The sequence below is a fragment of the Emys orbicularis genome, chromosome 6 (assembly GCF_028017835.1).
Source record: "Emys orbicularis isolate rEmyOrb1 chromosome 6, rEmyOrb1.hap1, whole genome shotgun sequence".
NCBI lineage: Eukaryota > Metazoa > Chordata > Testudines > Emydidae > Emys > Emys orbicularis.
In genome coordinates this window covers 88,103,359-88,125,363 of record NC_088688.1, presented here as the reverse complement: position 1 = coordinate 88,125,363, position 22,005 = coordinate 88,103,359, and the positions used below count along the sequence as shown (strand labels likewise).

General features: G+C 44.6%; 1 protein-coding gene across 1 annotated transcript; it reads right to left on the bottom strand.

Moving 5' to 3' along the window:
• Positions 1–7,770: 7,770 nt before the first annotated feature.
• Positions 7,771–18,971, bottom strand: ZNF367 (zinc finger protein 367). The gene is made up of 5 exons (XM_065407045.1): positions 18,618–18,971; positions 16,091–16,241; positions 9,954–10,073; positions 9,457–9,595; positions 7,771–8,008 (listed from the first exon to the last, which is right to left on the bottom strand). Exons 1-5 carry the CDS (start codon positions 18,939–18,941, stop codon positions 7,771–7,773), a joined length of 972 nt encoding a protein of 323 aa, XP_065263117.1. The 5' UTR covers positions 18,942–18,971.
• Between the last annotated feature and the right edge of the window lie 3,034 nt (positions 18,972–22,005).

Genomic DNA, 22,005 nt, shown 5'->3' with positions numbered 1-22,005 from the left:
GAGCTCATCATCACAGGTAACCATGATGGAGTCCCAGAATTGCAAAAGAGGTCCAGCATGGACCGAACGGGAGGTACGGGATCTGCTCGCCATATGGGGAGATGAATCAGTGCTAGCTGAACTCCGTAGCACTAAACGAAATGGCAAAATATTAGAAAAAGTCTCAAAGGCCATGAAGGACAGAGGCCATAACAGGGACGCACAGCAGTGCCGCGTGAAAATTAAGGAGCTAAGGCAAGCCTACCACAAAGCCAGAGAGGCAAACGGAAGGTCCGGGGCAGAGCTGCAAACATGCCGCTTCTACGTGGAGCTGCATGCCATGCTAGGGGGTGCAGCCACCACTACCCCAACCGTGTGCTTTGACTCCATCAATGGAGAATCACGCAACAGGGAAGTGGGTTCGGGGTACGAGGAAGATAGCTCACAGCAAGGAAGCGGAGAAACCGGTTTCCCCAACAGCCAGGATATGTTTATCACCCTGGACCTGGAACCAGTAACCCCCGAACTCACCCAAGGCGTGCTCCTAGACCTTTAGGGCACACAAGGGAACTCTGGTGAGTGTACCTTTGTAAATATTACACATGGTTTAAAAGCAAGCGTGTTTAATGATTAATTTGCCCTGGCAATCACGGCCAGTACAGCTACTGGAAAAGTCTGTTAACGTGTATGGGGATGGAGCGGAAATCCTCCAGGGACATCTCCAGAAAGCTCTCCTTCATGTACTCCCAAAGCCTTTGCAAAAGGTTTCTGGGGAGGGCTGCCTTATCCCGTCCGCCATGGTAGGACACTTTACCACGCCAGGCCAGTAGCACGTAGTCTGGAATCATTGCATAACAAAGCATGGCAGCGTATGGTCCCGGTGTTTGCTGGCATGCAGACAACATCCATTCCTTATCTCTCTTTGTTATCCTCAGGAGAGTGATATCATTCACGGTCACCTGGTTGAAATGGGTGCTTTTATTAAGGGGACATTCAGAGGTGCCCGTTCCTGCTCGGCTGAACAGAAATGTTCCCCGCCGTTAGCCACGCGATGGGGGGGAGGGGTGAAGTGATCATCTCAAACTGATATGCTCCAGCGTATGGTTGAGCTGCAGGAAAGGCAGCACGAGCAGAGACCGCCGCTACAGCCCCTGTGTAACCAACAGCCCTCCTCCCCAAGTTCCATAGCCTCCTCACCCAGACGCCCAAGAACGCGGTGGGGGGGCCTTCGGCCCCCCAGCCACTCCACCCCAGATGATTGCCCAAGCATCAGAAGGCTGGCCTTCAATAAGTGTTAAAGTTTTAAACTGCAGTGTGTCCTTTTCCTTCCCTCCTCCCCCGCCCCTCCCGGGCTACCTTGGCAGTTATCCCCCTAGTTGTGTGATGAATTAATAAAGAATGCATGAATGTGAAGTAACAATGACTTTATTGCCTCTGCAAGCGGTGCTCGAAGGGGGGAAGGGAGGGTGGTTAGTTTACAGGGAAGTAGAGTGAACCGGGGGGGGGGGTTCATCAAGGAGAAACAAACAGAAGTTTCACACCGTAGCCTGGCCAGTCACAAAACTGGTTTTCAAAGCTTCTCTGATGTGCACCGCGCCCTGCTGTACTCTTCTAACCGCCCTGGTGTCTGGCTGCGCGTAATCAGCGGCCAGGCGATTTGCCTCAACCTCCCACCCCGCCATAAATGTCTCCCCCTTACTCTCACAGATATTGTGGAGCGCACAGCAAGCAGCAATAACAATTGGAATATTGGCTTCGCTGAGGTCTATCCGAGTCAGTAAACTGCGCCAGCGCGCTTTTAAACGTCCAAATGCACATTCTACCACCATTCGGCACTTGCTCAGCCTATAGTTGAACAGGTCCTGACTACTGTCCAGGCTGCCTGTGTACAGCTTCATGAGCCATGGCATTAAGGGGTAGGCTGGGTCCCCAAGGATAACAATAGGCATTTCAACATCCCCAACGGTTATTTTCTGGTCCGGGAAGAAAGTCCCTTCCTCCAGCTTTTGAAACAGACCAGTGTTCCTGAAGACGCAAGCATCATGTACCTTTGTCGGCCATCCCACGTTGATGTTAGTGAAACGTCCCTTGTAATCCACCAGGGCTTGCAGCAGCATTGAAAAGTACCCCTTGCGGTTTATGTACTCGGTGGCTTGGTGCTCCGGTGACAAGATAGGGATATGGGTTCTGTCTATCGCCCCACCACAGTTTGGGAATCCCACTGCAGCAAAGCCATCCACTATGACCTTCACGTTTCCCATAGTCACTACCCTTGATATCAGCAGGTCTTTGATTGCGTTGGCTACTTGGATCACAGCAGCCCCCACAGTAGATTTGCCCACTCCAAATTGATTCCCAACTGACCGGTAGCTGTCTGGCGTTGCAAGCTTCCACAGGGCTATCGCCACTCACTTCTCAACCGTGAGGGCTGCTCTCATCCTGGTATTCTGGTGCTTCAGGGCAGGGGAAAGCAAGTCACAAAGTTCCATGAAAGTGCCCTTACACATGCGAAAGTTTCGCAGCCACTGGGAATCGCCCCACACCTGCAATACGATGCAGTCCCACCAGTCTGTGCTTGTTTCCCGGGCCCAGAATCGGCGTTCCACGCCATGAACCTCCCCCAGTAACACCATGATTTGCACATTGCTGGGGCCTGTACTTTGTGAGAGGTCTATGTCCATGTCAATTTACTCATCACTCTCGTCGCCGCGCTGCAATCGCCTCCTCGCCTGGTTTTGCTTTGGCATGTTCTGGCTCTGCATATACTCCAGGACAATGTGCGCGGTGTTCATAGTGTTCATAATTGCCGCGGTGATCTGAGCGGGCTCCATGATCCCAGTGCTATGGCTTCTGGGCTGAAAAAAGGCGCAAAACTATTGTCTGACGGAGGGAGGGAGGGGTGAGTGACGACATGGCTTACAGGGAATTAAAATCAACAAAGGTGGCTGTGCATCAGGGAGAAACACAAACAACTGTCACCCAGAATGGCCCCCCCAAAGATTGAACTCAAAACCCTGGGTTTAGCAGGCCGTTGATTTCACGGAGGGAGGGGGAAGCAAATGAATACAGAACAAATCTGGTCCATCTATCTTTTACATGTTAGGCTAGCAGCAGACGGTGCAGCATGACTGATAGCCATCGGCATCTTCTGGGCGCTTGGCAGAAGATGCTGTATTACGACTGCTAGCCAGCATCGTCAAGACGGTTCAATAGGACTGCCGGCAGGACTGAGTCTCCAGGAGACAAAACACGTCTGCCCAGGTGCCTCTGACCGAACTCACTGAGGAATACAACAACAATGGATACCAGTCGTAATACACCATCTACTGCCAAAAGGCAAGGAGCTGCTGCTGTATAGCAATGCAGCCCCACGTCTGCCAGCACCCAGATAGCCGATGACGGCTACCAGTCATACTGCACCATCTACTGCCAAAAGGCAATTAGCTGCTGCTGTGTAGCAATGCAGTACCACATCTGCCGGCACCCAGATGACATATGGTGACGCTGAGCTGAGCAGGCTCCATGCTTGCCGTGGTATGTTGTCTGCACAGGTAACCCAGGTAAAAAGGTGCGAATCGATTGTCTGCCGTTGCTCTGATGGAGGGGGAGGGGCCTGACGACATGTACCCAGAACCCCCCACGACACTGTTTTTGCATCATCAGGCATTGGGATCTCAACCCAGAATTCCAATGGGCGGCGGAGACTGTGGGAACTGTGGGATAGCTACCCACAGAGCAACGCTCCAGAAGTCGACGCTAGCCTCGGTACTGTGGACGCGGTCCGCCGACTTAATGCGCTTAGAGCATTTTATGTGGGGACACACACAATTGACTGTATAAAACCAATTTCTATAAAACCGGCTTCTATAAATTCGACCTAATTTCATAGTGTAGATATACCCTTAGTTCTAAAGCCTTTTTATTTCAGAAGGCCATCATTCTGCATTACCAAACTGATTCCCCAGTATAACTGCACAGGCCACTTTCATTGTGTAACATGTATATTACACTTAATCAAAATCTCTAAGTCTCCTTGGCTTTCATTCTTGCTAATTTGATATGGAGGAAAACTTGTCTATTGTGGTGCTGGTATAGGACTACTAATATGCTGAGGACATTCATACACTGCTCTGGTCATCTACATGCACTCTTTCCTCCACTTAAGAAAGCATTTGATAAAGCTAAATTGTATCAGTACCTTCACAAATGTGATTAAGTGGTACTAGAGAGACAAAGTTGGTGACTTAATATCTTTTATTAGACCAATTTTTGTGAGAGAGACAAGCTTTTGAGCTTACACAGAGCTCTTCTTTAGGTGGTATTGTCATGCAAATAAGACTCAATTCTGCAATTTCCTGTTCAGTATTTGTACAGCCTGTTATATAGTAATGCAAAATTCTCACAAAAGAGCACCTGTTAGAAAGTGAGTGTACACAAATTCCAGGGTTAGACTTTTAGGTAGGTTCTGCCCCCTCGTAAGAAAGCTAAGCAGATTGCTCATTTTTGGTAATTGTTTCAGCTATGGACTTGATCAGTAGTGCATAGGAATGGTTACTATCAGTTTCTTCAGTGACCTCCATTCAATTCCTGTTGGGTAGGCTACATGCCAATTGCCACCCTTGCTAATAACTTACAAAAAGTCACTTCAAGGTAACATGAATTTTCCTCCTCATTCAGGAGAGGGAATTATCTTTAGAAAATATTTCATTTTCCTTAAGCAATGCTTTTATTTACCAATTTTGTCCCCTCAGAGAACCAAGTATAGAAGTCTGATGAAACTATAGCTTGTGTTATTAACCAGTCTTGCCACTTAAGTAGTCTGGACAATGTTGCATGACAATTCCAGTTGCATATCATTAGTTTTCTAGTGCCCACAGCATACCTTAATCTAAGATACTGATAAGCTCTTTCACACCTATCATGTCCGACAAAGAATAAGAACTTGAAAATGAACAGAGGATCAACTGCAAACTGAATTGTTGGTCATGAAGTGCCCTTCACTAGCACTTGCTTCACTAGCTTGGACTACTTAAAGAAAATGTATTCTCGCCATGTTTATTCATTTTGGGCTACCATAATTACTCCAAACAGGATTCTTACTCAAGTGAATTATCTTGAATTCATCAAATACCGTAATAAAGTTCAGAAACTAATTTCAAGTTAGGAGATTAGGAAGTAAACAGCAAAAGCATTTTTTTTTTTCTACAACAGTGTACTGGTCAGGCCAATAAACCCTTTTAAAGGGTCAAGGAATAGTTATAAAGTGATTGAACTGTGGGAGTCAAGAGCAACTAGCTTGACACAATACAGTTAAAAACCATGATAAAAAATTACCACTGCTAACACTTGGATTTAAAACTTAAAATTAAACCAACTTTTATTTGGAGCACCTATGAAAATTACAGCACTTTTACTCTTTTGCTGTTAAGTCATGCCAAACTACAACTGACACTTATGCAGCACAGAACACTTCAAAATTACATTAAATACTCCAAAAGCAGTCTTCAACACCTCAAACAATTATAGTTGGTATTTTCCCAAAATGTATAACAAAACAGGGTAAGCTGCTTGAATGTGTCTATAGTTAGACCAAATTCAGTGTATTGAATAATTTGTAGAAAGTTTCTTCCAGTACTGTAAATGTGTTGAACCTATTACAATTGATTGATTGGGGAAACAGGTTCTCCTCCCCGCCCCCAATAGGTGGCTCTGATTCTGCAACTGGCTGCTAACAGATCTGTGTCCACATGGAGTGCCTATAAAGTCAGTGGTGCTCCATGTGGGCATGCATAGGGGTCTGCCCATGTCCAGCAACTTGAAGGATTAGGGCCCAACACTGTTAGACTTAGAGGTTTTACAGCTACTGCCTTTGAATTGCCAAGTAGTTGTATGTAGTTAGAATGTCCCAGGTGGCCACAGAAGAGTATTTTGCTTTATTTAATTTTTTTTTTTTTTTTTTTTTTTTTTTTAAGTTTGAGGCCAAATAAATTAACAAGGAAATGAACACAAGAAATCAAGAACTACATTGGTAAGTCTAAAAATCACAACCACTTAAGTTAGAATCTCTCTGACCACTGTTTAGTTAAGTGCACCAACTCAATTCTAAACACGTACCAGGTTAATAAAATTCATGCCATTATAGGCATCAGTTATTAGAAACTGAATTCAAGAGTAGCATTCTCTGCTGTAATCATGTTAGATTTCTGAAACATCTGTCCTCATCTAATCAGTTTTAAAAAAATTACTCAAGTCTTAAATACTTTTTCCTCCCTCTCACACTAACAGGAAAAATGGCTCCCCTTCACATCTATATTTTCTGGTTTTGTTGTGATAAGAGGGAGGAGTCTATAGCCTGGGTAATGTTATGATCTACAGAAGCAGTAGGTCAATAAATTTGAAGATAACTGGATTTTTTGTTAATATCCACTAAATCAGCAGCCTGACATTAAGAAAAATATTCAGGAGCATGCCCAATTCACCAAATTTATTATCTGTTAGCATATTATGCATCTCTGGTTATATGCTGCTCAAAAGAAAGGCAAAATAAGACCATGAGACAAGCCGGTTGTATTGTAAGTCAGATAAAACCAATACAAAACATGAGGTGATAAGGATGTACTGCTAAACTTACTTTTCGTTTTGTGCTTGAGATCACTACGCCGTGTTCTGTAACTTCATTTATTTGGGAAAGATATATGAAACCACACAATTTAAACACACTTGCAACTATCTCTGGAAGCCTATTTTCTAGTTGAACAGCAAATATTCTTCTGCCGTGTTTAACTGATAGCTGTACTACACTTAGTGAACACAAACTTGACATCTTATCCTGAAGTAAAGCAATAAGGTGGCTTTATGCAATTAAAAAAAGAATATGGAGGCTTCTATTTGCTAATATTCATATAAAAGCAGAACTTTAAAACGTAGTGTTAGCTAATAAGATGTCTAAATAGTTTACTACAAATCAATACCACCCTGTAAATACCCACTTTATTAACAAAACAAGTGCCAAATCTCATTACAGGGTCCAAAATATCTGAGAAATATTACCAATTGTTACCTTTATGTCTAGACTTTGCAAGGCTAATCATTCATCTTCAAATAAGCCCGACAATGTGCAAAAGTTCCCAACATCATGTGCTAGGAATTACAAGTGCTACTCAGACCAAGAGATTCTACTGAAATCTCAAATCTAAAATATGATAGCGAAGTCAGTCTCATACTTTGGGTAGTCACAGTGAAGATCCTGAACTCTCAGTTTCTACATAACCAGTTTCTTCCCCGCCACAAGTTAGAACCTTTGCCCTCTTCTCAGTGATACTAGGCAAAATATATTGCCATTAAAGACTTGGTTGCATCACTGCTTACAGTATTATCAAACGTACTAAATGTAATTTTGTTTAAATAGTCAGATAAATAATCCTCCTCTTGTTACCTGTACAATTCTCCTATTCATACAGCATTATGTTCAGAAAGTGCTTCCTGTGAGAACTGTTTCAAATGAATGAATTAACCTTGCAAAAATCTTAACTTTCCACAATATGCAATTTGTTGACCCTGCACTGTGCAGTCCCATATTTACAAAATACTTAAAAACTTTACATCTGTCTTTTACCATACAAAAAAGTGCAATTCTCTCACCCCATCTTGTGGGGCAACAACATTCTTCATAAATTCTACAGAATAGCAGCCTATGATAAGCAAATAAGGTGCTTAGCTTATGCCCAGGATCTAACTGGTTAAGTACCACCAGGCAGTACATTTTATATACTGGCAGATTCAGTTCCTATGCTACTGTCGCAGTGGTGCTCCAGCCAGGTTTGCAAGCTCAATAAGAGCCAGTGCACCATGCAGGCGTTCACGCTGCTCCTGAAGGCGACGGCGGGCAGCTGAGGGAGCACTATTTTTTTCCTCATCATCCTCTTCATCAGACTGAAGATATTCCAAGGGATCTTGTTGTTCCTGGTCAGCTTTCTGAGCGGTTTTGCTTTTCAAAGTAGGAGTGCGCTGCTCTCTAGTCTCCCAATATCTGTGAAGTCAAAGTTTTACATATTTTCTAAGCATCATCCAACTTGCACAACAAGTTTCACTGAAAGCTGACAAGAATCTTCCAAACTAGAATCTTAAAACATGATTGGATCATTCATTTCATTCCAATTGCTAATTTCTCAGTCCTTCTTTTGTAGCATTTAAACAAACAGAAAGCTTTCCACCTCAGGAAGATGTCAAATGGTATTCTGCTCCCTGTCCTCACACACATCTACAATGCAAATCCTTTCTACGTGTTGTTCCCACACCTCCATCATAGATTCTAAGGCCTGGAAGGACCACTGTGATAATTTAGTCTGATCTCCTTAATAAACACGGGCCAGAGAACTTCCCCGAAATAGTTCCTGTTTGAACTAGAGAATATCTTTTAGAAAACACTCAATCTTGATTTAAAAGTTGCCAGTGATGGAAAATCCACCACAACCCTATGTACACTGTTCCAAAGTCAGGAAGATAGGGAGTACTGTTATCCACATTTTACAGATAGAAATTTTAATGTCTCAGAAACTAAGATTAAATGACTAGCTTAGAAGTCTGTGGCAGTCAGGAACTGAATTCAAATCTCAAGTCCCAGTCCACTACAAGACCCCTCTCTCTCCAAAGAGTCAATCAGCTCTTATTACACCTACCACCACCTTCCCTCATACATGAGTATTCAACAGCATGAACACTGCAGCACCAAAGGACAGCACTGTATTAACAGCTTCTGCAATAAGCAAAGAGCCACACAAAGGAGGAAATCGTATTGAGAAGGGAGAACAGGTGAGAAGGCAAAAGTCCATCCCAATGAGAAAGAAAGCTGAAGCAACTACCACTAGAGAAGTTAATTCTAACCTCTGGAATTTAAACAAATAGCACACTAGGGAACAGCTGAATCATTCAGCCTGAAGAGAAAATGAAGAACAGAGGAAGTGTGTTGTATTGTCTTTAGAGTACAATGATTTTATAGAGCATGCAGTAGTAGTACATTCATCAAATGAGACATCTGTGTAACCATGGAGGGAATATTAAGAACTTTCTGAGAAACTATGTCACGAGAAGTGCCTTAAAGAAGTTTGACTTGGGGTGGTTGTACCAGCGAAAGGTACTAAGTCAGTTTCTGATACTGATAATTTTAATTCTCTCAGAGGCTCTATGGATTAACCTTTGCTAGATTAACTCTCTCGTGGCATAGCTGTGAAGGAATCAATACATTCAAGAACTGCAAGGTAAATATGACCCAGAGAAATGATGACAGAGTCTTTAAAAATTGTTTCACATAAAGGTTGTATAAAAAGTATTTAAATTCAAGAGGAATTTAAAAATAGTCTGAGATGACAAAAAACACCATGAGTGTAAAAGTTTTTGGCTTCTACTGACATTTCAAAAATCAGTGCTCTCAGCATTTTAATAAATAATTCTAGATGGTCACAGCTTAAGAGAACTTACTTTGCTAGCCACTCAGCAACAGCTTTATTGTCAGCTGTTTGTTTTTTACTCAGTCTGCCTGTGGGTTCTTCTCTCTTCAGTCTTGCATAGGGATGCTTGGGGCAATGACGGTTTGCATGTGTGAATCTGCTTAAACATCCTTAATAAAAAAAGCAAGGACAATAATCAAGAAAAGTAGTTGTCCAACACGCAAGCCCAAAATTTAAAAAACTGTCATTGTTAAATTAACTTTCTTCCCTCTCTAAAATCTGGATTCAATTCGGCATAGAATGCCCTATAATCAAAAATTAAGTAATTGTTTAAACAACCTGCTTATACTTTTAAGAACTTTGCTTTTAAACTGACAAATGTTTGTGGTTGCACACAGATTTATTTCCCCCCCCCTTTTAAAAGAGTATCTAAAATTGAGATCCAGGGCACATGTGGATGGTAGTACTAATACTACAGCCAAACTTGCCCAAGCTCTGAATACTGCCAGTTATTTTCTGATGGCTTACCATTTTCTGAGCAGACGAAAGGCTTTTCTCCTGTGTGAAGACGTTGGTGTGTTTTGAGCTGCCCACTCTGAACAAAGGCTTTCCCACAATCTGGATAGTCACACAAATAAGGCCTTTCACCTAAAAAAAATTGAGTAGAATTTTAAGAGTTACAAAGTATGGACACCATCTAGTGATGGTCCATGGCTCAGTGCTTCTGCTGAGGATCCCCTAAATCAAAGATGAAAAAATAAATCCTTTGTGGAAAGATAATCATAGCCCAGAAACTGCAAAAATCCACTTCCACAAGGACATCAAACTGAAATTTAGTCAGTTGAGTTCCTGTTCAAGTAGTCTTAGGTGCTACACTTCCCCTAATTCTCTTAACAATTGGGATTTTACAATGATATTTTGCAATTTACACAGCCTTTCCCATGTTACTACGTGAAAAGACCCACACAAATGAGAAACAAAGTGACAATATAAAGGAATAATAAACTGAGCTAACACAAAGTAAACAGCGACTAGAGGAAAAATATTCTCTCAACCTTCAGTTGCAACAATCTTAGGTGTTACTTATAACAATAAGTAATTTTCAGACAGAAGGGAGATGTGAGTGTCCCTAATACAGCAGAAGTGATTATGTTGTGGTAAAATGGAGAAATCCTCTTGGATATTAAGCACAACAGATATTTATATTATGGGGTGACCGATTTAATCTTTGTCTAGCAGGGGTAGGGCTGGGGGGCTTGCGGAGGCTACAGCCACTCCAAAATTTGGCTTAGCCCCCTCACCCCTCTCAGAACTGGGCACCTGGCCAGCAGCCAACGATCTCCAGCCACCCAGCTGCTGTCTTGGCTGCTGTCTCCCCTTCTTTGGGAAGCTGATCCATGGCTGGCAGGATGCTGTGGGAGCTTGTCCAATGTTAGAGGTGGCTGTGCCTGAGTGGGTTTCCGCTGAGCTCGGGGGACAGGGAACCTGTCTGTGCTGGTGCCTCTGGCTCAGGTGTGGGAGCTGCAGCTGCTGCACTGAACAATTGTTCAGGCTCTTGAGTGCTTGGCTTAAAGAGACAGCGCACTGACACTCTCAGGTGCACACAATTTCCCATACACTTCCTCCAACACATTCTCTCTCACACACGTATAGTAGTAGTAGTAGTAGTATTGTTATTTCTTGGTACTTCCTGTCGAAATGCACATATATTCTCTAATTTTATTCTTTCAAAGTTCATTAAGGATTACAGTACTGTTAAATTAGTTTTTTGACTGGACCGTGCATTTCATAATTGTATTTCTCTTATGCTTAAATTTAATTCCTTGAGTAGTGAGTTCTAAAATACCTAACCTGTCCTGGCTGGAGTAATTATCATTACTACTTTTACCTTATTGTGCTTTGTCATTAATTATTCAAAGTGGTACAATCAAGTGTCCTTCTAGAATGTAAATTTAGCTTGTACTCACTTTAGCAGTACAAGTTTTAAAAAAACACATTAGCTAAACACATAACTTTAAACACTGCAGATGAAGGTCACTTATTTTCAATTTGTATTTTTAATTATATTTGTAAAGTAACTTAAAATGTGTACGAAAATAAATGCAAGTTCTAAGTCTGATACTAATAGTAATGGAGTCCAATGTTAGTGAGTCACATACACCTCTATCCTGATATAACGCGACCGATATAACACGGGTTTGCAGTAACACGGTAAAGCAGTGCTCTGGGGGGCAGAGCTGCGCGCTCCGGCAGGTCAGCGTGTCTGGCTCAGACACGCTGCTCCGAGCGGTGTGTTAAGGGTGGGAGGTGGGCAAGCGGGATGAGGAGGCGAATGGGGAGGTGAGCGGCAGGCAGGAGGGGGATGAGGAAGCGGGAAGACGGCGAGCAGGAGAGCGGTGGTCGGGCAGACAGGGAGAAGCGCGCCGAACAGACGGTGAGGAGACTAGCAGGGAGGCGAGCGGCAGGCAGGTAGGTGGGGGTGAGGAGGCGAGCGGTGGCCGGGCGGGAGTGCTGGGTGGACGGTGAGGAGACTAGCGGGGAGGCTGATTTGTCCTGGGCCCCGCACCCCTCTAGGGACAGCTCTGACACGCTGCTCTGAGCGGCGTGTTAAGGGTGGGAGGTGGGCAGGCAAGCGGAGTGAGGAGACGAATGGGGAGGTGAGTGGCAGGCAGGAGGGGGGTGAGGAGGCAGGCGGGCAGGAAGACGGCGAGCAGGAGAGTGGCGGACGGGGGGGAGGCACGCCGGACAGACGGTGAGGAGACTAGCGGGGAGGCGAGCGGCAGGCAGGCAGATGTGGAGAGGAGGCGAGCGGCGGCCAGGCGGGCGGGAGCGCTGGGCGGATGGTGAGGAGACTAATGGGGAGGCTGATTTGTCCCAGACCCTGCACCCCTCTAGGGACGGCTCTGACATGCTGCTCTGAGTGGCGTGTTAAGGGTGCCGGGCCGGGCAGTTGGATAAGGGGCAGAGGGTCTCGCGGGGTGGTCAGGGGACAAGGAGCAGGGGGAGTTGGATGGGTCGGAGGTTCTGAGGGGGCAGGAAGTAGGTGGGGGGGGTTGGATAGGGGGCGGGGCCAGGCTCTTTGGGGAGGCACAGCCTTCCCTACCCGATATAACACGGTTTCACCTATAACGCAGTAAGGTATTTTGGCTCCCGAGGGCCGCTTTATATCTGGGTAGAGGTGTACATGATCGTGATCGGTAAACATAAATGCCAAAATAATTAGAAAAATTAATTCCTGTTCTTAATAAAAGGGGGAAAAAATGTTAAAATTAAGTAAATGTATTTAGTGGAATAAAAAATAACTGACTAAAATAGAGTAGATAATAGCAGTAACACAGAGTATATCTGTTAGAGAAAATAAAGATAGCGTTCAAATCATCTAACTTGTGTTTCTGATATCTGTGTTAAGGCTCCAAAATTTATACCTCAAGGTTTGGGATTCTCGCTGTATTATCTCCTGATTGTTCTAAACTTACATATAAACTTAAAATATGGCTTTAATTTGTGTGTGTATTTTTTTCCCTTTCTTTATATAGGAATTAGAGACACTGCTCCTATCAGTTAATTTCTAAGTGATCTGCCAGAAAAAAAAAAAAAAAAAAACCCACAAAACCCTAGAGTTTTCAGGTGTCTAAGTAGCCCCTGGAATCGTAGTAAAAGTTGCCCCCACCACCAAAATCTGAAATGGCACCCCTGCTTCCTCCCTACATGGTTCACATCCCCAGAGTGTGGCTCCCTGCCTGCTGCAGCTGCACATGCTCCGGCTCAGGCCAACAACATTTCGGTTTGCAAACTGGCTATAGACGGAGCACAGAGCAGAAGGTGTCCAGGTAATGCCTTCTATAGCACCTGTGTGCTCAGTTACCTCTTTCTCGCACTGAGGCCCCCTGCTCCAGATTGAGTTGTTGTATCATGGCTCTGAGTCTCCAAATATCTTAATCTGCCATGTGCAAATGGCTAAATTTTAAAATACAGTACTTTCTCCAATTTAAGGTAATTAGCTATTAATATTTAACCAGTGATTTTTTTTTCCCCTAGAAGTTTGCATTTTTTTATTTTTTTATTGGCTTAATTATTTTTCCTATTGGTTTTCTGTAAATAAATGTTGCACAAGTGAGCTACTTTAGATGAAGTTTAAAACCAATCAATCTGTATATATTTTTATTCCCCTTCTGAGGATAACATGCACTTAAATGTTTTGTTAAAAAATAAATAAGCATGTGTGCCCACAAAATGTATAGCACACCCCGCCATCCCAATTTTCATTCTAGCCCACCTCAACCCCGCACTGGGAAGAGGCTGGAGCAGCCCCTGTTGTCTAGTACATGAAGGACGGCACTCTGTTGAAGTTACGTTCTAAATCTGTAGTACAGTTCACAATTCCACCTCTAGGTGATACTCAACAAATACAAGACGCAATATTGGCCAAAAGAAACGATTGCTAACATTTCAGAAATAAGGCTCTGATTACAATTGAAGTTAGGAGTCTAAATACCTTTGGGGATCTGGGCCTAAGTCCCTAGGGCCAAATCCTGAAGTCCATACATGGAGCCAAATCACCCTTGATCCATGCACAGAAATTCACAGATCCTACCCTTTCTAAGAGAAAACGGGGTTGCGCAGAGCATTTCCTGGACTCGCACAGAAGCAAGAGCTTGATATGGATTTGGATGGAGTGACTTGTGAATGGGGTTGGCAATATGCTACTCATATTAAAGGACAGAAGCGTTCTTGGATCCATTCTACCATTGGTTGGGTTGCCATGTGACTGCTTAGTAGTATCTGCCAGAGGTTTTGGAGAGGCAGGAAATACAGCTTCGGACAGTAGTATTGCTTCCCCTAAACCTCCACAATGAAATTTGAAGCAGGGCAAGGTTCACCACCACAATGCAGTTCTAAGTCTGATACTAATAGTAATGGAGTCCAATGTTAGTGAGTCACATACACTTCTACCCACATATAACACGGGTTCGCAGTAACGCGGTAAAGCAGTGCTCTGGGGGGGGTGGAGCTGCGCACTCATGCTATATGCTACTCATGCTACCCTTTACAGAGCCCCAATAGCTAGGGATAGGAGGGGCAGTTCCAGGAAGACTGCAAAAAGAACTTCAGAATTTCTTCTCTTCCCAGCTATTTGCTGCCTGCTGTCCACAGAAAAGTGTTAAGACCTTCAGTTATATAGGCAAACTACCACTAAAGTCAAGGGGAGTTTGCCTAAGAAAGGACATCAGGATTTAGAGGCAGAATATTAGGGCAGCTGAAGAAAAATGTGCAAATAATAAATACAGCTAATAATTTCTGCCTTTCTGTTCTACAGTGAAATTTCAAAAGTAAATAAAATGGGCAAACTGTCTTTTTGTGAGATGTAACTGGCCAAATCTAGTACTGTAGTAAATCTATACAAGTCAATGGAGTGTCATCACCAGGGATAAATCTTACCCAACGAGTTTTCCATTAAGACAATCTGACGCGGTTAGCACTTCAGGGATGGAAGTTTAACATTACCAGGAAAATGAAATACAAGAACATCTTGTGTGTGACCAAAAAAGAGTAGAGAAATTGGTGTTTAATACTGGCAGGCAGGCAGAATTGCCTTATTTGATCCAGAAAAATAAACCACAGGACGCAAGTTATTTTGGAGGTATTATCAAGTATCGTGACATTTTATTGCAGAATACAATGTCATGTACATAAGAAAAATCTGTTAAATTATGATTAGTATAAGGGAACAATGAATCTCGCTTTTCAAAAGCGAGATGGGTCCAGTTTGTCAATGCATAAGGTTTTAGCAAAAAATTAGCCATTTTTCTGTAACACTTATATTATTTTTCCCCAAAACGATGCAGTTAGGTGCTAGTCATGTGATCAAAGGTCTGTGTTAAGATAGTCAGCAGTTTTTTCCTCCTAATAGCAAGAGCTGAGCAAAACAGAGCAGCTAGATAAAGAAAGTTTAAAAAAATCTGATCTCCCTTAATCTAAATGCATGTTAACTTCATAATTATTAAATAACTAATCCTAGGAAGAGATTTTATCCTTAAATTTAAGCCAGAAACATATTTTAGCATCAAATAATAAATACAAAAATAAAGGGTGGTAATGAAGAAAATGAGAGAGGGCAGAGTCTATTTAAAGCTAGTAAATTGGTTTTTTTTTTTTTTTTTTTTTTTAAAAAAGCTCAAAATATACCTGGCCTAAAGCTCCTGACAATTTTTATAGATTTATTTTCCTTCTGTGCATTCACCCTTGCCTTGTTGTGTGAAAGACCCACACAAGAGGGAAACAGAGAAAAGAAAGTGAAAAGTACTGTCAGATATATAGAGTAAAACTTAAAAAAAACAAAAACAAAAACCACACAACCTCTTCTCTCTTTTTCAGTTACTAAGTGTAACATGTAACTAAAGCAGAGGGAAACCTCTCTAAATGTTTCTTTTTACCATAGCAATACTGGTTGCTCTGCCACAATTACTCCAGTATAAACACAAGCAGTTACACAAAGATGACATATTTTGAATTTTTGACCACACTAACAGACCTCAGGGAAAAAAAGTAGTCCATTCAATAACTAAACCAGAATACTAATTGTAAGGATGAGAAGTTCCAAGCTAAAATCTTAACTACTTGATAAATATGTTTTCTATGCACAACATTACATTCCTTTTACTTACCGGTGTGAGTTCTTTTGTGTGCCTGTAAAGATTTCTCTCGTGGAAACACCCTGTTGCAGATGTTACAACGGATTCGGCTGGATGAATGCTCTCCCTCACTTATTAGATCTCGCACTGTCTCTGCTCTTGGTCGGCCACGTCTAATACCATCCTATTAAAAAACCCACACCATTAAGAAACTGCACCATTTGTTTAAAAAATATCAATATAGTACTTGCGGACAAAAATGATTCAGTCCAAGGGAAGCTTTTCTAAACAGGAGCAACTTTCTTGAAAGAAAGTATGTACCAGCACATCAGAAAAATACAGTTGTCTAATAGCTTTTATTTTCCTCCATCATAGTTATTCACCAAGCATTAAAAGAACCACATCAAGAGATTATTTAAATCCATAGCAACTATTTTTTTCCTGAAAACAAGTTAAACACAAAGCTCCAGTTTAAATTTCATTTTTAAAGAACACAAGTAATTAGATACTAGAAACATGATGTCATTGCATAAACACAACAATAGCATTCAAGTTACACACACACACACACACACGTAATGAAGAGTGAAAGAGCTGGACCCAGGGATTACATAGATTTAACATTAACTCTTGAACCGGTTTGTCTGAACAGCCATGATGAACAATTGTTTAAAAATAAGTACATCATGAAAGAACAGAAAATATGAAGTCTGGGAATATCTGGCACCCTAAAGTATCTTATTATGGTAGGAGTCACCAGATGGCCCTATTACATAGTTTTAAAAAAAATGTTCTCAGCATATGAGCTCTGTTCAGTTTTCAAATAAATGTTACATTGTTCTTAATTTTGGGATGTAATTTCTTTCTGGAAGAAAGCAGCACAATTTGCTTTCTGCCTTAATCTCTTTAAGGTAAGTAAATTCTTGGGACAGAGTTGCTCCCTGGGAACCAGGCATTGGTGTTTGGGCTTAGATTCCTGAAAAAGAGGATTGCCTGTGCGCTGTTTGAGTACTCTTAATGAATATAGTGTAAATAAAAACATCACTATTTCATCTCCCATGATGAAACCTACTTGCACAGCACTATCATCTTGGCAGAGGGAAGACTATTATATGATCTAGAATATTTTGGAAAGACTTTATAACTTTTAAAATATATTAGACTAATCTAGCTCCTATCTCAGGGAGCATCAGGATTGAGAGTCCCCTCCCGCTAAACTTCTCCCTTTCCCTACTACTGACAGCATGAAATTATTATTGAAAGTATTAAGGCCATTCCAACTTTGGATCAGTTAGACAGCGCATAACAGAACAAGAGGCAACATCTGTCAGGACTGAACAGCTCCACTTGTGAAAAAGGAAAGAACTACCACATCATGCATAGGCCTCTTAGCTGACAGATTGATTTGAGCACATTTTAAAACTTCAGGTCCAGAGGTGGCAATAGCATTTGTATGAGTAAGTAATATACAAGAAGTCTTGGAATGCATTGTTCCGAGACCTATACAACTCAGCTAAGTTGCTATTTACATTTTTATCACTGTAATCCATATTTTTAGTAATGCCCACTTTGGAGGATTCCTATTTTAACACTGGGACATAAAAGAGATAAAAGATTGTTTTAGAGGGGGCTGACTCTTGAAAGAACTCAGCCAGCCAGCCGATTTGTAGAAGGAACATGTATTTAAATATCTACATTCCATCATTTGCAACCAGGAGTTTAAAGGAGGTTTGAACGCGACAAAATTACCTCCTCACACTTTACACTTGGCACGGGTTGCAGTACAACAGAGATCATTAGCTGCCATACAGATTCAGCTGTTACCAAGGCTGAGGGTGGGAGGTAAGGAGCACAGCCGGACTCTCAGGGCCGGGCTGACTTTGCTGGGTTGGCAGTTTGGAGAAGCATTTTTACTTGGAACCTGACCATGTGGTCTGGGATCAGCGAGACACAGCTGGCCTCTCACGGAGCATTTGTACAGAAGCACTGCGCGGGGCGGGGCGGGACAGCACTGCAGAGGCTGCAAAGGGCCACGTGTTGCAAACAGGTGAGATTCCACCACTGTAACGACCCCCATACCCAGTTTACTGAGGGGATGTCAAGTTACTGGCCCATGTTCCCCGCAGCTCTGCTCCGAGCCCCGAAGGCCCAGAATGCAGGCAGCCCCGCCCCCGGCTGAACCCTAGGCTTACAGGCGGACATTCCGCAGCGCGCCTGCGCACAGGAGTGGAGCCGGAGCGCTGTCGCGCCCTCCCCAGCCAGCATGTGACACAGGCAAACGGCGAGCGAGCGTCTGGCGGGTATAATTTTGGCGCGCGAATGTGTCGTCACCGGCGCACAAACCGCACGCGGAAGTGACTTCACTTTAAATCGGGGGTGGTGGCCACAGATTCACCCTTTAAACCCGACAGACGCCCGGCGCCCGCCCTGCGCAATGTCCACTAGGGCCCAGCGGCTGCAGCGCCTCCCTCATCCCCGCTCTGGCCCAAAGCTCCTATGGGCCCGGCGAGGGTTTAACCCTATCGTGCCCAGCTCCCTGGCATGTTCCCTCCGGACTCACCTTCAGGTGGCTGCCGCCGCTATCCGGGCTGCCCGCCTCCTCATCCTCCCCGCTGGAGGTTCTGACCACCCCCCCTCGAGGCTGCTGGACGGAGGAGGGAGCGGCGGCGCTACTGGGGCTGAGGGTCACGTTGTGCGCGTTTTCCCCCCAGCGCCAGGGATACACCATGAAGTCACTGAAGCCGGGGCTGGTGGGGACGGGCGGGGCGGGCGCCGGCTCCTCGCCCCCCCGGGACGGTTTAATCGGGGTGGTTTTGATAACGGAGACTAGGACACGCTTCGGGGAATCCTGGCAGAAGATCACCGGGGGCGGCCTCTCCGCCATCGCGAGCCCCTCGCAGGCAGCGGGGCGGGGAATCTCCGTGGCGGCTCAGGCCCGCTCTCCCGGGCGTGGAGATCTCACCCTACAGCCGCTTGTCACCGCCCGATCCGCCTCAGCCACTCATCGCCGGCCGGTCCTCTCCGGGTCTCAGTGTCTCCCCTCCCGCTCCGGCCGCCGACCTGCGGATGCGCCGTGTCAGCGGCGGCCGCCGGCCATGGCAGCAGCCCGCGGAGAAGCGGCCGCACCTGCGCTTCTCTCGTTTGCGGCGGTGTCGGCTCCACAACCTGGCCTCGGTCACAAGAGAACCCGAGCCGCCGCCGCCGCGACCCCTCCGAACCTGCAGGCAGCCCGGCCCCTGCCGAGCCCAAGATTTTCCCGCGTTACATTTCGCGCCTGGGCGGAACCAATCACCGAATCCCGTTGATACATAATGGAGTGACAGCCAAGTCCAGGCAATCAGCTGTGAGAAAGTGGCCGGTCACGCCCATGTGGGCGGGGCTAGGTCACATCCCGGCCCCGCCATTGGCTAGGGCGCTCTCCGGCCTACAGAATTCGAAACTTCTTGGGATCGCGGGCCAGCGGCGGCGAGCCAAGCGATGCTCCGCCCTGCAGTAGGGGCGCCTTTCTGAAGGAGCTGATCAGGTACTGATTGGGCCGCTGAAGGAAGGAGGCGGGGCCATCGTGGCGTTATGGTGGGCTGTAAAGAGGCCGGGCCGGTTGCGGAGTTTGGCGCGCGCTGTTGTTGTCTTATTCTCCTGGCCAATCATGGAGGCAGAATACAGTTTCCCGCGCGCTTTCACCATTTATGACGCCTATTGCTTTGTGTCACCTGTTCATCTTAAAGGGGATAGGCGGAGGTACTGCTGGGGCCGGTGGCGGCTCCTCCTTCCTCCCTCCCCCAGTGCCCTGCTAACCATCGACCGCCCGCTCCAGGCTCCACCCCCGCCTCGCTCCGTGCCAGGGTCCCGCTTGCTGCTGCGGGCGCAGCCCGGCTCTCCCGCGCTGGGCTAGGCACCGACTGGCCCGTGGGCCGCTGCAAGCGCCGGTACGTACCCGGCCTAGCGGGCGGCCTGCATACTGCCCCGGTGGTGCGGGGGTCGCCGCGTCTGCTGACTTTGGGCACCTAGTGCCCCAAGCAGCGTGACAGCGCCCCGCAACAGGAGACGTAACAAGCACAGCGGGCGCTCTTCTTCTGATGGTACCCTTCGCAAGCTTTTCTCTGCAAACTGCAAGGCTGAACCTGACTTTCATTAGACAAACGGGCAAGCCGGACCCTCCCATGATGCCCTTAGCGCTGGGAACTGGGGCTTTAAGGGCTGGTCTACACTAACCCCCCCACTTCGGACTAAGGTACGCAAATTCAGCTACGTTAATAACGTAGCTGAATTCGAAGTACCTTAGTCCGAAGTTACCGCGGTCCAGACGCGGCAGGAAGGCTCCCCCGTCGATGCTGCGTACTCCGCTCGCCGAGCTGGAGTACCAGCGTCGAAGGCGAGCACTTCCGGGATCGATCCGGGATCGATTTATCGCGTCTTAACCAGACGCGATAAATCGAACTCAGAAAATCGATTGCTTACATCCGGACCCGGATGTAAGTGAAGACGTACCCGAAGAGGAGGTCATGGCAGGCTCTGGTGGGCCGGCCGGGACTGCTGCCTTCTCCGCTCTGCCTAGAAAACAAAGTTCCCCAAGGGAATATTTGTTAACATTGTGTTTGCCCCGAGACATGGAGGGCGCATTTTACAACGCTGTTAGGGCTTCGTTTAAAACAAAATTTAAAATGTTAACCAGAAGAGTAAATAGTTACCATCGAGATATTGGTTGATGCAAACTGCCCAGTCGTTGTAGATGCTTCCATGCAGAAGTGGGTGTGTGCTTTTCAAGTGTCAGAGCCATTGTCCTAGGAAAGCAGCATTATCAAAAGGAAAAAAAATCTGCCTGTGCTTTGAAGACCCTGTGCTCTCAGCTTAAAGTCAAATATCTCACCACAGTCAGAGCTTGCATTTTAAAGTTATTCCTGTTCATATTGCAATAGCATCTAAAGGCTCCAATCAGGGTAATTTCCTACATACTGCATATCAGGCATGCCCTGTCTTCATCTGTTTTAATTAACGTGTTTTTTTAAAGTTGTGCAAGTCAGTTTCAGCAACCAGAAACAAGCCCTCATCATGATATACTTGGGGGAACAGTTTGCCATTGGGATGTACAACTCTAGTTAGAGCATCCTAAACGATTCAGAACTCTTATTTGGTACTGAGTCAGAAGTAACCCATAGCTGCAATGGAATTGTATTAGTATTTGATTTCCTTAGGCATTAACAGTTCCATGTGCGCTAAGGTGAACATCGTTTGTAATCTATATAGAGAATTATTTGCTGAGTGAGTTAACCTTTCTAGTCTAATCAAATATACAGACAAGTTTGTTCCATTCTGTGATACTTAAAATTCTAGGCATGTAGCCAATTTCTTGCATTGTTATTTTGCAGAGTAATAGCTGCAGAGTTAGTTTCTTGATATGTCCATTGATATCTTCCCAGTAACACACCATATTGAAGGGTTCTAATCCAATTTTATTGATTCAGTTATTCTATTAGTAGATGTGTCCAAAATATGAAAAATACGTTGTTTTGAATACAAGTTCTCCAGTATTGATTGAAGTACTTGGGATCTTTCTTTGACATGTATAACACACACCTTGTATTCCAAAACATAAATTAGTAATAAAATTTCCATCTTTGCAAGAGAGCACATGATTCTGTATAACCAAAAAAATAACAGGAGTACTTGTGGCACCTTAGAGACTAACAAATTTATTAGAGCATAAGCTTTCGTGGGCTACAACCCACTTCTTCTATATGCATCCGAAGAAGTGGGTTGTAGCCCACGAAAGCTTATGCTCTAATAAATTTGTTAGTCTCTAAGGTGCCACAAGTACTCCTGTTATTTTTGCGGATACAGACTAACACGGCTGCTACTCTGAAACCTGTATAACCAAAAAGATTCCCAAGTTTCATCCAATATGTAAATTGTAGCAATAAATTGTCTGAAGATAGTGAAATTGCTCTTGG